Source organism: Nesoenas mayeri, assembly GCF_963082525.1.
Source record: "Nesoenas mayeri genome assembly, chromosome: 29".
In the NCBI taxonomy this organism is placed as follows: Eukaryota; Metazoa; Chordata; class Aves; order Columbiformes; family Columbidae; genus Nesoenas; species Nesoenas mayeri.
Genome location: NC_137561.1, coordinates 1,738,825 through 1,762,357, shown reverse-complemented (window position 1 = coordinate 1,762,357; position 23,533 = coordinate 1,738,825). Strand labels below are relative to the sequence as shown.

Here is a 23,533-nt window from a genome sequence, read left to right as displayed (position 1 = left end):
CAACATCACTGATGACTTCAACTTCAAAGCTGTGGCCCTGGAGCCCCAGGGACACCTGGAGGAGCTCAGAGGGGACAGAGAAAGGGACATCATGGGCTGCTCCTGTGCTGCTGAGCTGGGCTGGGCTCCTGGGACACAGGGAGCTCATGGCAGCGGCAGCGCTGCAGAGAGACAGCTCTGCCCAGGAGCAGCTCCTCTGCACACGCAGCAGGGCTGAGGGCTCTGCCTGCAGCACCGAGGCCACAGGAGCCAGGCACAGAGAGGGAAACGCAGTCTGGGCTGGGAGGATGCTGAGAGGTCACTGGAAATGAAATCCTCTCAGATATGAAGCCTGTGGCTGCAGGGCATTACATCTGCAAATCATGGTAGGATCTCAGTAAGCTGTCACATTGCAGAGCCTGCGAGAGATGTAAGTACAGCTCTCAGAGGTTCTTTGATCAGAGGGGAGGATGTGCTGCAGAGCAGGGATAGCCTTCTGCACTGTCAGTGACAAGCCGTGAATGCTGCGTTCTCCCCAGGGTGGCTGTGGGGTGTAAATGTCAATGTGCAGGCAGGGGTGCCCAGGGCTGTCCTGCAGAGCAGGGTCCCTGCACCCCAGGGCTGTGCCGGGCAGGGACTCTGCCGCCTGCCAGGGTCAGCGCTCAGCCTGCCCGGGAGATTCCAGCAACACTGAGGGGAGAAGATGTGGTGGAAGGAGCAAACCCTATTGGGCAGGAAAGGTCCTTCTTCTGTGGAGAGGGTGCTGTGTGGGTCAGGGCTTCTCACACATCCACACATCCAGATCACACCCAGGATTTTTCCAAGGGGATGCCTCAACAAGAAGATCAATGCAAGGATTAGCAGACAGATAAGGAGCTTTGCTGAGTCTGTCTCTTTAGTTTCCTCTCCCAAGGGGTGGGGGGTGCAGGAAAGGATAAAATGAAAATGAGCTCTCATGCTGAAACAAGTCACTGAGACTCCTGAACTGCAACCCTGAGTGATCAGCACATCTGCCAGAAGGCTCATGACATTCCTTCCCCACCCCTCTGCCTGTGCACAGCAGGGTCCCCTGTGCTGGACCCATCAGCCTTAGTCTGATCTGTCCTGTTTTCCAGCCTGCAGACAGGAAGATGCCCCCAGGCAGTGCCTGTGAACAGGCAGGATCTGTAGGGCCAGGGGGAGGGCACAGAGGGTGGGATGGTCTGTGAGCACTGACAGGGAACAGACATGGACAGGGAAACACCTCCCAGGGGAGAATCTCCAGGCAGCAGGGAAATGATCAGAAATGAGAGGAAACCAAACCCGGAATTGTTATGGGAGGGAGAAGAGAGAAAAGTCCCTGTGACCCCCTGCAGGTCAGATCCCTCCTGTGAGCAGCCCCCTGGCCTCCTGTCCCACCCAGCAAAGCCTCTGCCCTCAGGGCCGGGGGCTCCAAGGCATGAAGCAGCTCCTGTGCAGCCAGAGCTGCAGTTCCTCTGCAGAGCACAGGGGCTGAGAGCAGCTGCCCGGCACTGTTGGTGTCTGGGAGGTGGCTGCACAGCTGGGGAAGGCGGACGCTGTCTGAGTGCCCGGCTGCCTCTGCCCTGGCCTCTCTCACCCCCACCCTCACCGCATTTTCCTTCTTGCTCCCCTGCTCTGGGTCACTGCTCTTGGGATCTTGTTCTTGCTGTCAGGTCTCTGGGGATGGCAGTTTCAGCTACAGAGTCACAGGCTGATCTTGTGGGTCCTTTCCTGCAGGTGTGTCCATGGGCACACGTGTCCCAGCTTTGCTCTGACCTGTGGGCTGTGGGCAATGCAGTCTGTGGGGCTGGGGAATGAGCCGTGTGTGTCCTGGGCTAAACGATGTGTGCTGAGACCTTAGGGAAGGGTGAGACCTGTCATGGTCTGAGGTGGATCCCTCTGCTCTCAGCAGTACCTGGTGGCTTTTCAGGGTAACATGGGAGTGTGATCAGCCCCCACCTCAGAAAGGTGCCAGCCCAGGGCAGCTGGAGCAGGACAGAGGGGCAGAGCAGCTGCCCTCACTCTGCACTGACCCACAGGCATCCTCTTGCCTTGCAGGACTCGCTCTGTTCTCCCTGAGTGTAGCAGAAATGCTGAGGGTTTCTGATATCCAAGGACACTGGCCAGCAGAAATGGTGGGGAAGCTGTTAAAAAAACCCTGGGAGTTTTAAAAATGCCTTTACAATTGTTTTTCTTTGTCACTGAGAGTGTTGACAGTCCAGACTGTATTAGCAGTGATTTCATATGAAAAACTGAACCTCAGAACTGTCCCCTGCCCAAGCCCAGTTCTGCAGAGCTGGGCTGACTTACTAAGAGTCCACGGGCAAATAAACTTTTCTCTTGGTTTCTCTCTCAGCCAGCACCAAGCAGGGCTTCAGCCAGTGCTGAAGAAAGGTCTTGTAGAAAAAGAAAAGCTTGTCTGTGCGTCACAGGGGAGGGTTTGTGGGACATGTCTTTGTTTTTTGTCAGAGAAATCTCCACTAAATTGTTACTGACTTTTTCTCCTAAAAGAGCACCAAGTGCCCAGAGGCAGCAAATGTCCAACAGCAGCTTCATCACCCAATTCCTCCTCCTGCTGTTCACAGACACACGGGAGCTGCAGCTCTTGCACTTCTGGCTCTTCCTGGGCATCTACCTGGCTGCCCTCCTGGGCAACGGCCTCATCATCACCACCATAGCCTGGGACCAGCACCTGCACACCCCCATGTACTTCTTCCTGCTCAACCTCGCCCTCCTTGACCTGGGCTCCATCTCCACTATTGTCCCCAAGTCCATGGCCAATTCTCTCTGGGATTCCAGGGCCATCTCATACTTGGTATGTGCGACACAGCTCTTTTTATTTCTCTTCTTCATCACAGCAGAGTTTTATCTCCTCACAGTCATGTCCTATGACCGCTACATTGCCATCTGCAAACCCCTGCACTACGGGACCCTCCTGGGCAGCAGAGCTTGTGTCCACATGGCAGCAGCTGCCTGGGCCGCTGGGTTTCTCAATGCTCTGCTGCTCACAGCCAATACATTTTCACTGCCCCTGTGCAAGGGCAATGCCCTGGGCCAGTTCTTCTGTGAAATCCCCCACATCCTCAAGCTCTCCTGCTCGGGCATCTACCTCAGGGAACTTGGGCTTCTTGTGGTCGGTGTCTGTTTAGCATTTGGCTGTTTTGTGTTCATTGTGGTGTCCTATGTGCAGATCTTCAGGGCCGTGCTGAGGATCCCCTCTGAGCAGGGACGGCACAAAGCCTTTTCCACCTGCCTCCCTCACCTGGCCGTGGTCTCCCTGTTCATCAGCACTGGCGTCTTTGCCCACCTGAAGCCCCCCTCCATTTCTTCTCCATCCCTGGACCTGGTGGTGTCTGTTCTGTACTCAGTGGTTCCTCCAGCAGTGAACCCCCTCATCTACAGCATGAGGAACCAGGAGCTCAAGAATGCCCTGTGCAAACACATATCTTATTGTTTTGTAAAGCAATAAACCGCCCATCTGCTTCTACATAGGTGTTTTAATGTAGCTAATTACAGGTGCAGCCTGTCATCTGGATTTTTTGTTGTTATTAGTTGTTTTCTTATTGTGATAATGTTGTCATCCCTTTTCTAATTCATTATTGGCTTTTCTTTTATAACTGTTGGTAGTGTAAATAATGAGTCGTGCTCTTCTTGTCTCTAAACACAATAAAGGGCTCTTTAGTGACTTCTTTTTCACTATTTCCTTCCTGCAAGCCCTTTTTAGAGCTGCAGGGATGGTTCCTGTGTTCATGGAAGGAGGGGAAAAGAGTCCATAATGGCAGCCCTGCCAGGGAGCAGCAGCGCTTGTTCTTCCAGAGCTGTTCTGGTTCCACTCCACACTCTCCTTCTCATCCCTGGTGTTGGTGCAAGGCCTGAGTGCTCTGGCAACTTGGTCACCGTCCTGCTGTGTGTCAGTCTTGTGGGTGCAGGCAGAGACAGGCAATGGGCACTGCTGTGACAGAGCTGGCCCCAAAACAGCCTTTCCAGATAGAAAGCTGATCTCCTCAGGGCAATACATGATGATTTATATATTCAAGTATATGCTTACAATAGTGTCCCACAGATTCAACACCATTGTACAGCTGAACAGTGTGTGTGTGCAGGGCTGGCACACAGCAGTGTCCTCTCACAGCCAGGCTCCTGCCAGAGACCTGCAGGACCAGCAGAGCAGGGCTGGGCTGTGCCCCTGTGCACTGGACACCACTTTGGTAGGAGCCCCAGGTCAATCACCATGGACTGGCCACTCACAACCACCATTTCCAGCACTGGCCTCTCACCCACAGAGGTTGTTCTTCCCTCCACAGAGGGACACTGAATGAGTAGTTCAGCAGTCCATGTTTGCTTTATACAGGTGTTGAGGTTTGGATTGCGGGATGGCAACCGTGGCAGATGTGGGTGTTAGTCCCCTGTCCTCCCCCTTCCTTCTTCAGCCCCTTCTTCTCCCCGCTTCCCACTCAGGACAGGCGATTGGGAAAGAAAGAAGGACAGAGAGAAGAGAGTTGGAAAAATAAAAAATGTTTTACTAATGCTACCAATAAAAATAGAGAAAATAATACAAAATATATAAAAACAGTCTTGAAAGTCCCAGCAACTGCTCATGCAGATGAGGGGCCGGCACCCGAAGTTCTGGACTGGACTCTGCAGCCAACTGGAGCTGGATTCAGTCTGTCACTGGCCTCAGTTTTCAAGGAATACTAGCAAGGTCCTCTCCTAATGTCGGCCAGAAGGAAAAGGGGTGAGATCCTCATGATCTCCCACTTTTATATGAAGTATTCACGTGAACGGGATGCTATACTCTGTTGGTCAGTTTCTGGTCACCTGTTTTCTCGTTGCCCCTCTCGCAAGATGTACATCTGTCCTTATCAGTGACCTCGCATTCCATTGCTATTTTTACCAAAACATCTGTCTGACTTACCAGAAAAATGCAGCTAATATGAAGCTTTAGCTGACAGGTAAATTCACTAAAAGAGAAACTTGTTTTTAACTAAACCAAGACAACAGATGAGAAGTGAGCATGTGCATCATGTACGTGAGGTGACATGAACACAAGTGAGCACAAACATCATCGCTGTTCCTTGCGGTTCCATGAAGGCCTGAGGCACAGACAAGGTCTTGAGGTCACTTTATGTTGGGAGGAACATCCCATAGGAAATCACCTGAATGCAGCAGTTGTACTTCCTTGAACTGAGGTCCCTGTGTCTATTCCTCATGACGTGGGACATGGGTGACACACCACAGGGCTGAGGTGTCTCCTGTCCTTTTGGAGTGGCAACAGGAGGCCAGTGCCTCTGTGTAAAAGGGACAGACTCTGTCTCTGAACATCCCTGGCTGCATAAGGTGCCCATGAGGCCAGCTCAGATGTGGACACCTCACAGACACTGACATTTCTGTGTGCGACTCCGGGAACAAACCCCATTGCCCAATGAGATTCATCTCGGCTGCCTTAGGATCATTGCATGTGCTCCAGTCTGCTACCTCACCATTGCCCGCTATTCTGGATTGTGACCTCATAAGAACCAGGGTAATCAGAGAGGTTCTGGGGTCTTTGGAAAAGGCAGACATCAAAGCCATGTTCAAGAAAGGCCAGAACAAGTATTGGGAGAATTGCACATTGGTCAACCTGCCTCTGTCCCTGGGAAGGGGATTGGACACATTCTCCTCTAGAGTGGGATGTCAGCTCTTTTGAGGGTGATGAAAAGGTGGGTCGAGGCCATGAACAACCTCCCCTGGTTCATCCGGCCTTGAGCAGAATAGTGAGACAAGATGGGTGAGACAAGGGCTCTCTTCAGGCAAGGTGAAGAAGTGGGATGGGTGTCTACAGCCTGCAGGGAAAGAGAGGCAGGTGTAGGACTGTGTAGAACACGCTTCAGTCTTGGTCAGGTCTGGGGTGCTAAGGAGGGGAATGGATGGGTGTGGTATTATGAGGTCAGTTGTGTCTCAGAAACTCATAATCCAGTCAGAAGATTGTGGCTGTGACGGGTTGTTATGTCAATTCCACCTGAGAACATGGCGGGACAGCAGCAGGAACATGGTCGTGTCTGTCAGAGAAGCTGAAAGGCCAGCAGCAGTCGTGGGATTTAGAAGATCATGGTGAGGTTACTTGCATTCTGTCAGGTAAAAGACCACAAGAAGCATAATGAATTGGGTTCCCTGCTTGAAGAACAATTTTTGAAATGGTTGAGTTTTCCTTAGTAGCAGAAAAAAACAAAAGAGATGAAAAATAACTCACAACGTGCAACTTGGATGATGGAGACTGGATACGAGGAGGGAGAAACGTCATGGAAGGGCGGCGCTGTGGGGCAAGAGGTGACCCAGAGGGAGCTGGATCAGCCCATGGTTTGTGTGCCAAAGAGCAGCCAGTGAGGGTGCAGACACAGCAGTGAAGGTGCAGAGATGCTGGGTGAGAGCAGGTGGGAAGCGAGATGGGTGTCTGCAGCCTGCAGGGAAAGAGGGGCAGGGGCAGCACCGTGTGGAACAGCCTGTGGTGGAGATGGCAAAGGGCGCTGTAAGGCTGGAAGGGACCCACAGAACCCAGGTCTGTGTCCCCTTGGCCGGGGCAGTTGTCTCTGCCAGTGACCTCAGGAGCAGACATGTTGTCCTCATGGCACTGGGGCCTCGCTGCCTCCTTGCAGCCCCATGGGGAAGCTGGAAGTTGTTGTCCCAGTGTTGTCCTTCCCTGGGCCTTGCACCCCCACATCCCACGGTCCCAGGAAGAGCCCTGAGCCGTGTGTGAGGGACAGGATCCCCCTTCCCATTGCCTGGAGCTCATGGCTCCTCCTTTCTGCTTCAGAAAGCAAACCAAGGGGTTTCTGAGCATCAGAGCTGAAGAGAAGACTCAAAGGAGACCTCATGGTGGCTACAGCTTCCTCACAAGGGGAGATGGAAGGGAAGGTACTGATCTCTTCTCTCTGGTGACCAATGACAATACCCAAGGAAATGGAAGAAGGGTGTGCAAGGGGAGGGTCAGTGGGACAGGAGGAAAAGGTTCTTCCCCCAGAGGTGCTGGACACTGAACAGGCTCCCCAGGGAGGTGTCACGAGTCCAACCTGACAGTATTCAAGAAGAGACTGGACAACGTCCTCAGACACACGGGGTGAACTGTGGGGTGTCCTGTGCAGGGACAGGACTTGGACTCCATGATCCTTGTGGGTCCTTCCAACTCAGGACATTCTATGAAACACTAGGTCAAAAGTCCATATTTTCATTGTGAAGATGAGTTGCAAACATACACGTCATGTGCATGTCCAGTGTGTGCATGTGGTGAGATGAACCCAAGTGAGCACAAACGCCATCAGCTATTCCTTGGGGTGCCATAAAGGTCAGTGGGACAGAGTTGGTGTTCAGGGGTCTCTTCCAACCTGCATTATTGCAGGATTCCTTGAATCTTTTCCTTGGAGAGCTCTTTCACGTCAGAATAGAAAGGGGAAGGAGAAAAAAAGGGAGAAGCAGAGATGTAAAATGTCCCAGTGTAAATACAGCAGCTCCTCTGAGGAACGTTTCTCCACTCAAACGCTTGATAGGAATCTATCAGATACATTGGATGAAAGCAGCTCAGTTTGATCTGCTCACACACTGGCCCACTAGGAGGGTGATGGTGGGTACTATGCCATGTGGTCACCGTGTCTCAGGAACTCATAGTCCAGCAGGAAGCCAATGGCTGTGGGGGGGACTGTGAGGTCACTTCTGCCTCTGCAGGGGATTGGCCAACAGCAGGAACATGGCTGGCAAATGACTGTGAAGTCACACACACAGACGAGCAATGGGGCCCAATCAGCATGGCTTGATGAAAGGCAGGTCCTGCTTGACCAGCCTGATCTCCTTCTGTGACAAGGTGACCGCTGAGCAGATGAGGGAAAGTCTGTCGTGGGCAGTGAATGCGCCACACGGGCTGTGGGTGTTGTGTCCTTAGACTGCAGTGAAGCCTGTGACACCGTGTCCCACAACATCTCCTGGAGAAGCTGCAGCTCGTGGCCTGGATGGTGTATGTGCGATGGAGGGCTGGACCAAAGGAATTGTGGTGATCAGAGCCAAATCCAGTTGGCGTCCGGTCACAAGTGGTGTCCCCAGGGCTCAGTATTTGACTCAGTTCTATTTAAACTTTATTAATGATGTGGATGAGGGGATCGAGTGCACCCTCATTAAGTTCGCAGATGACACCAAGTTGGGTGGGAGTGTTGATCTGCTGGAGGGTGGGAAGGCCATGCGGAGGGATCTGGACCCTCTGGATCATTGGGCTGAGGCCATTTGCATGAGGTTTGACCAGACCAAGTGCCGGGTCCTGCACTTGGGTCACAACAACCCCAGGCTCAGGGAAGAGTGGCTGGAAAATTGCCTGGTGGAAAGGGATCAGGGGGTGTTGATCGACAGCAGCTGAACATGAGCCTGTGTGTGGCCAGATGGCCAAAAGGGCCACCAGCATCCTGGCTTGTATCAGGAATGGTGTGGCCAGCAGGACTAGCGTGATTGTGCCACTGCTCTCAGCGCTGATGAGGTCGCATCTTGAATCCTGTGTTCAGGTTTGTGTTTCCTCATCATAAGAAGGACATTGAGGCACTAGAGAGAGTGCAGAGGAGGCGACGAAGCTGCTCAGTGCCTGGAGCACAAGTGTGATGAGGAGCAGCTGAGGGAACAGGCGATGATGGGGCAGGACCCACCTGTGCTGTAGGTGACCATCTAAACCAACATCCCAGCCAGGGAACCAGCCAACACCTCAGTGTGACTCGCTCTGGGCAACGTGTGAGGAGTCCTGGGCAGGGCAGGTTCAGAGGGCATGGGGCGCTGTGCAAGACACAACGTGATCTTGGCTTCATGCCTGCAGGCCCATCAGATGTCAGTTGATGAAAATGGATGTTAAAATAAGAAGTGAAGACAATAGCCCAAAGCAAAGGAAGGTGTCAACTAATTTACTTACGTTCCCTCTTTCTCTTTCTTTTTTTCTTTCTTTCTTTCTTCTTTCTTTCTTTCTTTCTTTCTTTCTTTCTTTCTTTCATTCTTTCTTTCTTTTTCTTTCTATTTATGTATTTATTTATTTATGTATTTATGCATTTATTTACTTGTTTAATTCTTTATTTACTTATTTATTATTTATTTATTTACTTACTTATTTACTTATAGACTTACTTATTTATTTATTTATTTATTTATTTAAAAGTCTTTGTAGGGGAGTTTCTTTTCTTTGGAAAGGAGAGCGTTCTCTAGAACTGGGGATGCATTTAGGACACAAATGTGTTCAGCTGCAGAGACACAAACACCTGGTGCCAGTGTAGATGCCCCAGGAACCCCTGCCCAGGCTCCACCTGCACTGCACGGTGCTCTGGTCTCCCTAGGTCCTGTGTGATAGATGCCGATCCCAGGCCAGCACCTCAGGTACACTGGGCCCTAAAATGGCCCTGGCTGTTTATGGTGAGACAAGTGATGACTGATGTCTGCCTGGAAATCTCCACTTTTTTGTTGTTGTTTTTTCATTTTGGGATTTTTGTTTGGTTGGTTCGTTGGTTGGTTTGGGTTTTGATTTTGGTTGTTGTTCTTGGTTGGTTGGTTTGGTTTTTGTTTTGCTTTGGTTTTGTGGGGTTTTCTGTTTATTTTGTTTGGTTTGTTATTTTCTTTGATTGGAGATTTTTGTTTAGTTGTTTTTTTAACATATTAAAATTTAAAAGAAAAAAGCCAAAAAGGGAATTATGGGGAAGTTCAATAAGGGAAGGAGAAGAAATATTGGTCTTCCCCTGTACTTCTATTACCAACACTCTATGATTTCATCTCCCTCGTCATTCAGGAGTTCCCACCTCTCCTGATTCAATGTCCCTGTCCAAGGACAACTTTCCAGCCCTGTCTGGACGTTTGCCCTTCCCAGTGCTCTCAGGTTTCTCCTCCACTTGCTCTTTGGTCATTCAGTGGCCTCTCAACTGTCTGGTTTCTGCTTTGAGCTTCAGGGAGTTACAACCTTGCCCCGTTCTTCAGAGCTCTAATTGACATGGCAGTCAACACGTTCATTGTGTTTATTTCTATCCTCTCCTGTCTCTCTGTCTAAAGCAGTTCTTGTGTGGGTGTCCCTTGTGGATGCTGGACCTCACCAGATCCACTTACACACACAGCTGAGGAAAGTGTTTTGCTGTTGATTGAACTGTGCAGTGTTTGCACAGGAGAGCAGGTGGAGCTGGTGCACAGGAGCTGCAGCATCTCCTGCAGAGCTCAGTGGAGAAGTCTGATGGAGGAAAAGTGATGCAATCTCTGGTGGCCAATGAGGGAAGCGGCAGACTGGGGGTGGGGGTGAGGAGCCAGGTTGTCCATACAGTGTCCAGCCTCAGGGACTGTTCTCCTGCTGTCCAGATGTCTCCAGGAGACCCTCGGGATCAATGTCCAGTGTAGAATGCTGCTGTCACTTCTTCTATACACTGGAAAATGACAGGAAATACCCTTGAAAGAAAAAAATCCTCCTTTATGAAATCATCTTTGAAATCTTCATCAGCAAGTGTCCCATTGAAACCTCTCCAGTTAGTTCTACAAGGCTTGAAGATTTGAAGAAAATTAGGGAAAGAAACATCGCTCGTTAGGGCTTTCTGTGTTTTAATGAGCCCCATGGTGTATTTGGTGCTGAGTCCATGAACCTCAGACACCAAGCACAGACTGAAGAATCTGCTCAAGAAGTCCAAGCCAGAACAAACTCCAAAGTACCTTGAAGCATTAATGGGCCCCACTGAGGGCTGTTACTGACAAAGCCTCCCAGGGACTCGTTAGAGCAGATAATTGGAGGCAGTGATTGCATCAGGCACAGGCAAAGTGCAGCAGCTCTGATGCTGAGAAAGCCCTTGGTTTGTCTGATGAAGGACAATGGCCAAGCCTTGAGCCCCTGCCCCTGGAAGGGAGATCCTGTCCCTCACGTGTGGCTCAGGGCTCTTCCTGGGGCTGTAGGGAGTGCGATGCCCAGTGCAGGACAATGGTGTGACACTCCCTGGGGGTGCAAGGAGGCAATGGGGTGCCATGGCCATGACAACCATGTGTCTCCTCTTAGGCCTCGCTGGCAGGGACATCAGCCATAGCCAAGGGGACAAAGACCGTGGCTCTTGCAGGGACATCCAGCCTTCCCAGCACCCTTGACCATGTCCACCAAGGTCCATCCTGCACTGTCCCAGGCCTGTGGCTGTTTCCCCACAGGCTGCAGACACCCCATGCGCTTGCCCACCTTGTTCTCAGCCCAGTGTGTCCCCACCTGTGCTGCTGTCTCTCCATCCTCACCAGCTGTTCCTGGAAACACAGAGTCATGACTGATCCAGAGTCCTGAATGAACACAGCACTGTGCTCAGAATGACATTTCTTTATCCTGAGCTCCACTCTGGACCTCCAGAGCTGCAGTTTCTGATGATTTTCCTTCCTCATGATTTTCCTTCCTCATTGCGCAATAACAACAAAAAATTAAATATTGACACCATCTTGGAAAGTGATTTTCAAGATTTCTGAAGCTACTACTGCCCTTTCTTGTCATGGTTTTACCACAGCCACCAACTAAGACCATGAGAGCTGCTCACATCCTGCTCCCAGTCCCCAAGGAGTATAAGGGAGAGAACTGAATGGGAAGGGAGAAACTTGTGGGTTTAGACAAAAAATTAATAAGACAATAAAAGTAATACACTACCACTAATAATATACGACAATATACATAAAGTAAAATATATGACACTCAGTGCAATTGCCCACAGAACTCCCACTGTGCTGAACAGGCAGCCCAAAAGAAGAGAGCACCCTGGTCCTGAACAGCTGATCCAGCAAGAGAAAGTACAAGTGCAAAAGGCAGAGAGGCCCAAGGGTCAACTGAAAAACAGCAAAACATCGTAAAACTGAACTAACACTGAACTCCCAATAGAATGGAACTTCCAAACAGAGCTAAGCAATGTTGCCGGAAAAGCAAAACTAACGGGCAGGAAAATACACCTCCAGCTTTATAGTGAGGATGACACTAATGGTAGAGAATAGCTTGTTGATTGACCTGGATGTCAATCAAGGTGCTGTCCTGTCTGTGTCTCCTCCTACCAATTTGCACCTGCAGCTGCACTCCAGAGAAGTCCTTGGTTTCACTGACAATAGTCCAGGTAAATTAAATGGAAGTAGATAAATTAAATTAAGAAAATATACTGAGTGCCATCCCCTGTGTAACTCCAGTCACACGGAGCAGCCAGTCCTGCAGAAGGGAGCACCTTGGTCCTGAACAGCCCATCCCAGCCAGAGAGAGCAAAAGGGCAACAGGCAGAAAGGCCCAAAGGCCAACGGCAAAATGGCAGAACGGCAAAAGGCCGAACTGACCTCGAACTCCTGACAGGATGAAACTTCTGAATGGAACTAACCAAACCAGCTGGAAAACCCAAAGTAACGGATGTAACAAGCCCTAGAAGCCGGCTCCAGATTTAGACTGAGCATGGCGCTAATCATGGGGAATATTTCATTGATCAGTTGCATGTCAATTCAGGCGCTGTCCTGTCTGTGTCCCCTCCTGCCAATTTCTATCTGTGTCTGGATTGCCCAAGAAGTCCTTGGTTTCCCTGACAACAGCCAAGATATCAGTGAGTTCTGACATTCCTCTCATAGCAAATGGCAAACACTGTAAAGCTGCTAAAAGACAAAATGAACTCTATCCCAGGGAAGAAACAGCATTATCTCATTATTCTCATAGTAATTCTGAACAAAAGACTGTACTGGCTGTGAAGGAGAGTGGTTCAAAATCCATGAAGAAAATCAACTCAATTTCTGTAGAAACAGCACGTTTCCTCACACTCCACTTAACCAGGCTACACACTGTGTGTAGTACACCAGTAGTAAACACTACTACTGCTACTCCACACATGACCCAGACTTTCTCTGGCCACACGACAGCTCCTCCCGTTCCTCCAGAATGGGGAACCTCACACTGGGACACACGGCTCCAGATGTCACCACACCAGTGCTGAGTCACGATGGGCAATAACTGCCCTTGTCTGGGTGGCCACGCTCCTCCCAGTGCAGCCCAATGTGATCATGGGCATGTTCCTGCTCAGCACCACTGAGAACTGGCTGAACATCCAGGCTCAGAGGGTTGTGACCAGTGGCACAAAGCCCAGCAGGAGGCACCATGAGGAGCACTGAAGGACACCATATCCCCACCCAACATCTCCTCCTACAGGTGTCTCTTGGATCTCTGGAACCACCTCAGTGCCAAGGGGGAGAGCACGGCCTCTATGGGGTGGAGGAGATGGGGTCTGGAATGAGGGTCCAGGGGCAGTTTCTCCTGGTTGTTCATGCAGCAACAAGCTGGGCTGGATATTTGGAGAGAGCAACTCTTCCTAAGGGCCTCCAGTGAGCGCGGGGGTGGTCTCCAGTTTCCTGCATGCTGCCTTTTCTGGTGGAGATCACAGAGGCTGGCCCCCCTCTTAGAGGACCCAGGACAGGCCTTGTCCTTCCTCTGGTCACAGCTGGACCCCAGATCTCCAGCTTGGCCCCAGCTCATGAACCTTGTCTAGGGCAGACTTTTGGGGTAAAGTTGACAAGACGGGTGCATAAGTTTGTCTTAAGGACATGTGATGAGCACCAGGACTGAAGTACCAGAGCAAAAGGATGTGGCTTCTCAGTGAACACTTTCTTCGGTGCAAGTCCTGACACAGGGTCCCAGACTTGCTTTCCATTCTGCACTTCACGAGGGATGATGCACTCAGAGATGGCAAGTGGGGGACACCAATCCTTCTCCAGCTACTTCCCAGGCCTGGTGAAGCACCAGGACAGCAAGGACTTCTGGCCCTGCACCCTAAACTCTGAGTGTTATCTTGGGGCAGCTGAACACCAGTACTTTTCTCTCCAGGGCAATTTCCAGCCCAGGTCAGCTCCCGTCTGATCTCCCCCATCCCTCCTCTGATCTGCTCGGGTGCTCCTGGCCCCATCCTGTGCTCCCCACAGGGTCCCAACCTGGCCCTGGTGGTTGTGAGGGACCAGTCCATGGTGATTGACCTGGGGCTCCTTCCACGGGGTGTCCAGTGCACAGGGGCACAGCCCAGCCCTGCTCTGCTGGTCCTGCAGGTCTCTGGCAGGAGCCTGGCTGTGAGAGGACACTGCTGTGTGCTAGCCCTGCACACACACACTGTTCAGCTGTACAATGTGGTTTCATCTGTGGGCCAGTTTCTTGGGTATATTCTTGAGAGAAGATTTGGAAGAAGAGCCAAACCTTCAAGCCCTGCCCATAGGAGATCACCATTCTATCTGGAAAGGCTGTTGTGAGGCCAGTTCTGTCACAGCAGTGCCCATTGCCTGTCCCTGCCTGCGCCCACAGCACTGACACACAGCAGGACGGTGACCAAGTGCCAGAGCACTCAGGCCTTGCACCAACACCAGGGATGAGAAGGAGAGTGTGGAGTGGAACCAGAACAGCTCTGGAAGAACTAGCGCTGCTGCTCCCTGGCAGGGCTGCCAGGATGGACACTTTTACCCTTCACCCATCACAGGAACTGTCCCTGAACATGCAAAAAGGCCTTGCAGGAAGGATATAGAGAAAAAACAGGTCACTACAGGAATCTTTATTTTGTTTAGAGACAAGAATTGTACTGTTCCTCATATAAACAGCCATGGCTATAAAAGAAAAGCAGACAGTGGATTAGAAAGAGGCTGAAAACTTCATCGCAATAAGAAAACAACTAATAACAACAGAAAATCCAGATGACAGATTGAGCCTGTAATTAGCTATATTAAATCTCCTGTGTAGAAGCAGATGGGCAGTTTATTGCTTCACAAAAATAACTAAGAGATGAGTTTCCTCAGGGCATCCTTGAGCTCCTGGTTCCTCATGCTGTAGATGAGAGGGTTCACTGCTGGAGGCACCACTGAGTACAGAAAGGACAAAACCAGGTCCAGGGGTGGGGAGGAGATGGAGGGGGGCTTCAGGTAGGCAAACATGGCAGTGCTGATGAACAGGGAGACCACGGCCAGGTGAGGGAGGCAGGTGGAAAAGGCTTTGTGCCGTCCCTGCTCAGAGGGGATCCTCAGCACGGCCCTGAAGATCTGTACATAGGACACCACAATGAACACAAAACAGCCAAAAGCAAAAGAAAAGCCGACTACAAGAAACCCAGATTCCCTGAGGTAGGAGTGTGAGCAGGAGAGCTTGAGGATCTGGGGGATTTCACAGAAGAACTGGCCCAGGGCATTGCCCTTGCACAGGGGCAGTGAAAATGTATTGGTTGTGTGCAGCAGAGCATTGAGAAACCCAGTGGTCCAGGTAGCTGCTGCCATGTGGACACAAGCTCTGCTGCCCAGGAGGGTCCCATAGTGCAGGGGTTTGCAGATGGCAACGTAGCGGTCGTACGACATAATGGTGAGGAGACAGTATTCTGCTACTACCAAGAAGGTAAAGAGAAAGAGCTGTGCAACACATCCTGTGTAGGAGATGTTCCTGGTGTCCCAGAAGGAATTGGCCATGGATTTGGGGACAGTGCTGGAGATGCAGCCCAGGTCGAGGAGGGCGAGGTTGAGCAGGAAGAAGTACATGGGGCTGTGGAGGTGCTAGTCCCAGGCTATGGTGGTGATGATGAGGCCGTTGCCCAGGAGGGCAGTCAGGTAGATGCCCAGGAAGAGCCAGGAGTGCAAGAGCTGCAGCTCCCGTGTGTCTGCGAACACCAGGAGGAGGAACTGGGTGATGGAGCTGCTGTTGGACATTGGCTGCCTGTGGGCATGGGGCACTGTGAAAACAGGAGAACATGTAGACAAATCAGGACAGAGTTCTTCCAGAAAATCTCTTCCTCCCCCTCAATCAACATCCCTCTTCTACTCCCACCTGTGCCACCACATACAGAAATGCAAATTGTTTTCTCCTTTTTGGCAGCTGCTGTGGTCATGTCCCTGGCTGGACTGTTGGTTTGTGCTTTCTGATTGTGCTGTGAGGATCAGGGCCTCTTCCTGTGGGCTCCCAAGGTGTCAACCCTGCCCTCCAGCACCGGGACCTGGGAAAGGGGGGTAGTTCTTGTGTTTATACACAATTATAATCTACTTATATCGTAATCATAATTCACAATATCATGCCAGAGAAGCACTGGGGTGTCCTAAAGCTGTTCTGACTGGGACAGAATGGGCTCGTTCCCCAGCCCCACACATAGAACATCCCGGAGCCCCAGAGGGCATGATGGGCTTAGGGAATTTGCTCCCACAGAGACATCTGCATGGCAGGACTTGCAGCATCAGTATCTGATCTTCAGCTGAAAGCCCAGCTGCAGAGAGTTTGAGGGAAGAACACAGGCAGCGGAGTCACCGAGTGGACAAGGAGACATGGCCCAGCGCTCCTGCTGAGAGAGAACAGGGAGACATGGACAGGCCCTCAGGAGCTTCTCCTTCTTGGAAGCTGGGCTGCCAAGGAAGTGCCTCAGCTCAAGACACCACAGACTTGAGGACAGAAGCTGTGGTGGGTGGGAGAGGAGCCTGGCAGCACTGCTAAGGGGTAGACATCAACACTGCAGGGGATGGCAGGGAGGTGCCCAAGTTCCCCCTGTGATGGCACTTTTGGCAGAAGGTCCCTCTCTCCCCCTGCCCAGGTCTTTACTGCCTGGAGCTGTTCCTGCCGGGAGCAGTTTCTCTGTCCCCATGTCTCCTCCCTGTCACTGCTCTCAGTGTCAGTCTGTCCCACCCCCTGTGTGCTCAGCTCTTCCCTGCACAAACCTCCTGGCAGCTCAGCACTGCCCAGGAACATCTCTATGTGTGTGCGGATTCTGCTGAGAACATCATACCAGCCATAAAGGGGGTGGAAAGGAGATGTTGCTGCTCTGTGAGCGAGAGTGTGTTGAATTGCGCTCTCAGAGAAAAATAAATATCTGGAGTTTCAGCACTTCCCCGTAACTGAAAGACACATTTCCATCTTCCCTTTCCTAGCCAGCCAGCCAAGAATAGAGGACAAAAGGCAATAATTGCTTCCCTTTCAGATAATCCCTGCCTTGTTGTCCCTCTTGGAATGTCCCTGGGGCTGAGTTGTCAGCAACTCTGATCCACACAGCACCCTCTCCACAGCACAAGGACCCTGTCCTGCCTGGGATCACTCCTTTCCCCCACAGCTTCTCCCCTCCTTGTTGTTTGGATCTCCACGGGCAGGCTGAGCGCTGACCCTGGCAGGCGGCAGAGTCCCTGCCCGGCACAGCCCTGGGGTGCAGGGACCCTGCTCTGCAGGACAGCCCTGGGCACCCCTGGGTGCTCACCCGGCTTCACAGCTGTTTAGCATGGCCTGACAAGAGCCCCGTCCTTACAGGTCCCACAAGTTGTGCCTGTGCCAGTTTCAGGAGATGCCTCCAGGAGCTACAGCTGCACTGCCCTGCACCAGAGACTTACCATGGCAAGGGCTGCAAAGGTTTCTCCTCCAGTGAGCTCTCAGTCGTCCTCCAGTCCTGACCACCTTTAATCTCTCTCTGCCTTGCTCGTCTTCTGAGATCCCCAGGCAGAGCCCTCAGCCCTGCTGCGTGTGCAGAGGAGCTGCTCCTGGGCAGAGCTGTCTCTCTGCAGCGCTGCCGCTGCCATGAGCTCCCTGTGTCCCAGGAGCCCAGCCCAGCTCAGCAGCACAGGAGCAGCACAAGGCGCTTTAATGACCCCTCTGGTGGGTTTGGTGCTGAGTCCATGGACCTCAGACCCTGGAGGAAGGGGAGGAAACTTCTCAAGAAGTCAAAGTCAGATTCAAACTCCAAAGTTCCTTGTACTGTTAATGGGCCCCACTGAGGTAACCTACTGAGAAACAACATTCAGGTTTGGTTAGAGAAGAAAACTGGAGGTCAGGAAAAGCAAAGTAAAGATGTCTCTGATGCTGAGGAAACCTGGATGTGTTTCTTTAACCAGAAGACAAGCCCTGACCTTGTACCATGGGAAGTCAGATCCTGTCCCTGCCACGTTGCCCAGGCCCTTCCTGGGACAGTGTGATGTGGGGCTGTGCAAGGCCAAGGGCAGGACTATGGTCCCACCCCTCCCAGGTTCCTGGCTGGGGACAAGGAGGCCATGAGGCCCCTGTGCTGCAAGGACAAGGTGTCTCCTCACAGGCATCAGAGGTGCAGACAACAGCCACAGCCAAGGGGAGAAGGAGCTCATGTCTGGTGGGGCTTTCAGCCTCTTTCCATCCCGTGATCATCTCCACGACAGCCTGTCCTGTGCTGTGGCATCCCCTGCACCTCTGTCCCTGCAGGCTGCAGACATCCCCCCTGCTGCCCCACCTTGCTCTTGTCTGAGCATCTTCCTTCCTTTGCTGAGATCTCTCCATCCTCCTCAGCTGCTCCTTGAAGCACAAAGCCTTGGGCTGATGCAGACTCCCTCTGCTGACCTGCTCCACAACAGCACTGCCCTTCCATCACATTCCTTTCTGCTCATGGCCAGCCTGGACCTCCTCAGCTGCACTTTGGGCCATTATTTCTTTCTCAAGCTCTTTCCCACTATGCAGAAACCTTCCACCACCTCTGAAACCGCCCTTCAAGCACTCTCAGGCTACTCCTGCACTGCTGCAGCCTCCCCAGCGCTGCTGGGCCAAAGCAGCCCAGGTCCCTCAGCACCCCACACCATGTGCACAAGGTGCTGAACCTGCCTTGGCACAGCCCTGCACTCTGCAGTTCCTCCCTGCTGCTCCAGACTGGGAAGCCGCACACTGGCACACACCCGTGTGTGTGGGTCACACCAGTGCTGAACCGAATGGGATGAGAACTGCAGGTGTCTGGGTCCCCACGCTGTTCCTCATGCAGCCCCGTGTGCAGCTGCCTTGTTCATGGTGAGCGTGCATCATGGGCTATTGTGGAGCCCATTGACAACATCTTCCTGACACTGATGACTGAGAAGTCAGTGGGGTGAGGTGCCCTGTGGGACTTCACTCTTACAAACCAGAAAGAGTTGGTCAGGATGGAACAGTCAGGGATGGGAAAGTGGAGCTGAGGCTCCTGGGAGATGAGAACAAGGCCAAGAGCAGGATTTCAGGAGAGCAGGATTTGGCCTACTGAGGGACCTGCTTGGGTCCTGTGGGATATGACCTTGGTGTCTGCAGTGCTTTTCTCTCCCATCTCCTCCCTCCTCTCTCCCACCTGCTGTTGTGCAGTGTTTTTTACCGCTTCTCAAATACAATATCCCAGAGGTGCTGCCAGCATCACTGCGTGGCTCAGATTGGGCAAGGAGTGGGTCCATCTTGGAGCAGCTAAATCAGCTCTGTCTGACGTTGGTCCAACTCCTGTTGTCTTCTCAGAGAGGTGACAACTGTAGCACACCCACACTCACCCCCAGTTCCACGTCTTTGCCTTGTAAGCCCAGTACAGGGTGACAATATGTTGGGTGTTACAAACTACTTGATCATGGAGAAGAAATGGAAAAGATCTTCTGTAAGTAACCTGAGGAAGTCTCCAGTCAATGAGTACGTTCCTATGGGGAACTGTAATTGCCCTGACATTCACTGGCCAGGGAAAGCTGGAGGTACTGAAATTCCAGAGGATCTTGGGGCAACTTCTTAACATGTCTGCCTGATGGGCCAACAAGGGTGATGCTCACCTGGATCTGGAACTGGAAAAAAAGGAGTAACTGGTGAGGGATATGAACATCAGTGTCCACCTTGGCTGTTGTGACCAGGAAGCAGTGGGGTCCCAGGCACCAGAGGGGAGGGAGGAAGGCCAGCAGCAGAGCACAGGCTGGTGGGCTCCAGAGGAGAAGACTTGGACATGCTGGTGGATGGTGTGTGAGGTGGTGACATGGACGTCGGTCTGAAGATTGAAGGAGCTCAGGAAATCTGAAAAGCTTTACAGGGCAGCCTGCTCCAAGCACAAGAATGATCTCTCCAAGTATCCTTGAACAGAAGCATTTATCTCATTGAGGCTGCTCATCTGAACTGATGGAGCTCCAGGGAAAATAGGCAGTACATAGGAGGTGGGGGCAGTGGAAATTCCAAAAGAAGAAGTTTATTATGTGCATGTAGGGATGATGGCAAAGATGCCTTGGACTTGATCCTTGAACAGGAGTCTGAGGGCAGCAAGATGAGCTGACACTGCCTCATTTGCAGTAAAAGAACTGACAGGGTCAACGTGGGCCTGCTGCTGAACTTGCTAAGAGCTGAATCACACGGGACTGAGGTACTACATGGCTTCTTTGCCTCCATCTTCACCAGCAAGGTCTCCTGGGACTTGGTTCCTGAAGGCAGGAGTCTGGAGAACACCCAGCAGTGGATGGGGCTCAAGTCAGGGGTGACCTGAGCAAACTCAGACACCATTACAGAACAGGAGATGGGTCACTTGACCAGCTCCCTGAACACAAGTATCACTGTGCTGTGGCACCTGAGATTGCCAGGGACACCCACCTCTTGGTCCAGAGGAGTGTGACTCCTCTTGAGGTGTCCTGGCCTGTCTTCTCGCTCATATGGTGATTTAGGTACCCAGTTTTCTGACATATTCAGTCTCTACTAGGAGACATTCCACATCAATATGAGCTGGAGGCTGCTGATGCCACCTGTTCTGGAAAGGGAGAGAAGGGCGAGCAGGGAAGGGAATAGAAGAAATTTGACTTTATTGTTCTTTGTTGTGGAAATGGTCTCTGTTTTGCTGTTCCTGAAATCTCCCTAATCATCCACACCAGACTTGAAGCCTTTAGGAAAATAATGCACAGAGCCTTGGCTTGTAGGAGCATTTTAGATGTTAGTGAGCCCTCTGCTGTCATGATCCTGAACTGCAGATGCTGAGAGAATGAACAAACCTCTAATGAAGTCAAAGGCAGAAGCAAACCCCAAGTTTCTGAGGGTGTTTGGATCCCATGAAGGGCCATCACTGACACAGCTGTGAAGGAAACAACCAGTGCAGGTCCCTGTCCCTGGAGGCTGGTGAAGGAAAAACATGGAGACGCTGGTTCCAGGTGGTGAGGGCCTTGTGGAGGTGGCTCTGATGCCATGTCAGCCCTTGATGCTTGTTCATCACCAGAATGGCTGAGCCCTGACCCCTGGGACCCGGTAGATTATTCTCCAATGTTTTTCAAGGCTTTTTCTGTGGTCAGTGTGAGCTTTGGGGCATGGTTTAGTGGTGGACTTGTCAGTGTTTGATTTAAGGTTGGACTCTCCGTTCTCTTTTCCACCCTAAATGATTCTATGATTCTATGATTTGAGTTGAAACCATTGCAATTCCATCCCCTCCAGCTTCTCTCAGAGGTGGCTATTGTGTGGCACAACTGTCCATAGGAGAATAGTTTATTTTTGAGACAAAGGTGGCCAAGGAACAGATCCCAGGTCAGTGCAAAGGCCCAAAGGAAGCCAGAATCTTTATGTGTGTGCACTGACACACACTGTCACCTGCATTTCCAGTCTCTGCAGTCCCAACAGTGCCGCAGAGTCTGGAGTTCTGAGCTCCCTCATCTGCCCTGTGTGACATGTGTAAAATGGAACTACCCCAGTCCAATGGCTGGTTTTGATTCTCTTCACAGCCTGAACCACCACATGGGTCAGGAGACAAGCCAGGATACCCAACCAGGACTCACATACCCTTCATGTAGATTTTAGGTGTTCCCTGGCATCTCAGCAGACATGTCACGCTGATATCTGGGTGCAAGGAGCTGGTCAAGTGCCTCGTTTTCATTTCTATAATGATGGATTTGTGTCTGGATGATGTGCAGACTCTGTGCATGGATGCTGATACCTCTTGGACAACCTACTCTGAAAGGGTTAACAACACAGGCTGTTCTTTCTGGAGAGGCATTAGGACAGCAAAAAATAAGATCTTGGCTCAGGGTAAAAGAACAAGGATGGAAAAGATGTGGTCAGGACTGTTTGGGGGCACTTGTAAAGCAGCCCTGAACCTCATGTTAATTACTTCTTTATTCTGGGATAACCTGAGAGCTGTCCCTAATTTAAAAACATGAAGGGGAAGGAAGGACAGCATCGTTCAGGCTCAAAGGGACCTCAGGAGGTGTCTTGACCAACCTCCTGCTCACAGTAGTGTCAGACCAGATTGGTCAGGGCTTTATCCAAACACATCTTGGTCACTTTCTGGGACAGAGTGAGTGCGCACTCCTGGGAAACAGCTTCCAGTGCTGGACTGTCCTCAAGACTGGAAAGTTTCTCCCTTTCTACAGCACCTTTTCAAGCCCAACCATCCAGATTGCTTTTTACTCATCTACTTGTGCACTGACACTGACCATAATATCCTACCTTGGACGCAAGAATATTTTGGGGGATGATTCTGGATTCCTTGATGACTTCCAGGTAACAGACCACCACTGCTCTGCCCACGTCCACAACCCTGTCCTTTCCTCACGGAAAGCAAAGAGGAATCACCTGCCCTGGGCAAACTCCGTCACCATCTCTTCTTGACACCCAGAAATGGGGTCCCAGTGGCCATGCTCTGGGGCACAGCCCTTAGTTCCCCTGCTCACCCATGGGCCATTTTGAAAAGTGCACACACTGTGTGAGAGCTGCCAGTGCTCAGGGAGTCCCCCCAGTCTCCATGAGCTTTCACAGATGCTGGAGAGTGGCCTCACTGTGACATGGTCCTGCTGTCCCAGCTCCTGGGATGCTGCCCCTGCTGTCCCATAGACTGGAGAGGATTGTGTTAGTTCCAGCGGCTCCTGACTTGATCCCCGTGCACTGCTGATTGTTCTGACTCCAGTCACAGAGGCCTGGGAGACCTTGCTGGTGAAGATGGAGAACGAGAGGACACAGTGATTCTCACCTCTTATTAAATTCATCAGTGTTCGCACAGTGTCTTTGCTTCTCCTTTAACTGTTCCTGCAGTAGTAACAGCTCATTATGGGCCCTTGAATTGCCTTCCAGGTCCGGACTGAGTTCTGATCCGGACTGTTGCTGTGCTTGGAGGCTGCTGTCCTTGAGACCAGATGAACTCACTCCTGCCACCCTGCCTGGCAGTTCATTCCATCCGTGTCACAGCTCTGTCTACAGCACTGACAGCTCCAGCTCCCCAGTCAGGTCCCTGGTTGAGGACATGGCCTCACATCTGGGCTGAGCCACCCCAGCTGTGGCACCAGCCCAGCTCTGACCTGCCACAAGAAACCTGGTACCAAGTGTCCAAGAGCCCATGTGTGCAAAGGCTTTGAATCAGAGCACAGACATGACATTGCCAAAGATTGATGAATGTCTCTCTAGACCTAAGAGTATAAAAGCAGAATAAAATGCCTGAACTAATTCAACTGAAGATATTCCTCCCTTGTTTGGAGTTATTAGATCCTTTGCTGTAATATTGCTGGTGTCCTGTCTAATGATGGGACAAGAAAAGTTGATTCTCATACTAATTCATTGTTTATTACAAAGAACACAATGATGTGTCTCTTCAGAGGAGAGAGAATCAACATCACCTATTACTTCAGGTTGTCTCAAAGAATGTGCCCCTGGAGCCCCAGGGACACCTGGAGGAGCTCAGAGGGGACAGAGCAAGGGACATCATGGGCTGCTCCTGTGCTGCTGAGCTGGGCTGGGCTCCTGGGACACAAGGAGCTCATGGCAGCGGCAGCGCTGCAGAGAGACAGCTCTGCCCAGGAGCAGCTCCTCTGCACATGCAGCAGGGCTGAGGGCTCTGCCTGCAGCACCGAGGGCACAGGAGCCAGGCAGAGAGAGATTAAAGGCAAT

General features: G+C 51.6%; 1 protein-coding gene and 1 pseudogene across 2 annotated transcripts; one reads left to right on the top strand and one right to left on the bottom strand.

The window, feature by feature from the left end:
• Positions 1-2,515: 2,515 nt before the first annotated feature.
• LOC308050626 (olfactory receptor 14A16-like) lies at positions 2,516-3,448 on the top strand (the record flags this gene model as incomplete). The annotated part of the gene is made up of 1 exon (XM_080360784.1): positions 2,516-3,448. One exon carries the CDS (start codon positions 2,516-2,518, stop codon positions 3,446-3,448), a length of 933 nt encoding a protein of 310 aa, XP_080216910.1.
• Positions 3,449-14,727: 11,279 nt separating this feature from the next.
• Positions 14,728-15,642, bottom strand: LOC308050724 (olfactory receptor 14J1-like; annotated as a pseudogene). Its single transcript has one exon. The product of its transcript is annotated as an olfactory receptor 14J1-like (transcript).
• Between the last annotated feature and the right edge of the window lie 7,891 nt (positions 15,643-23,533).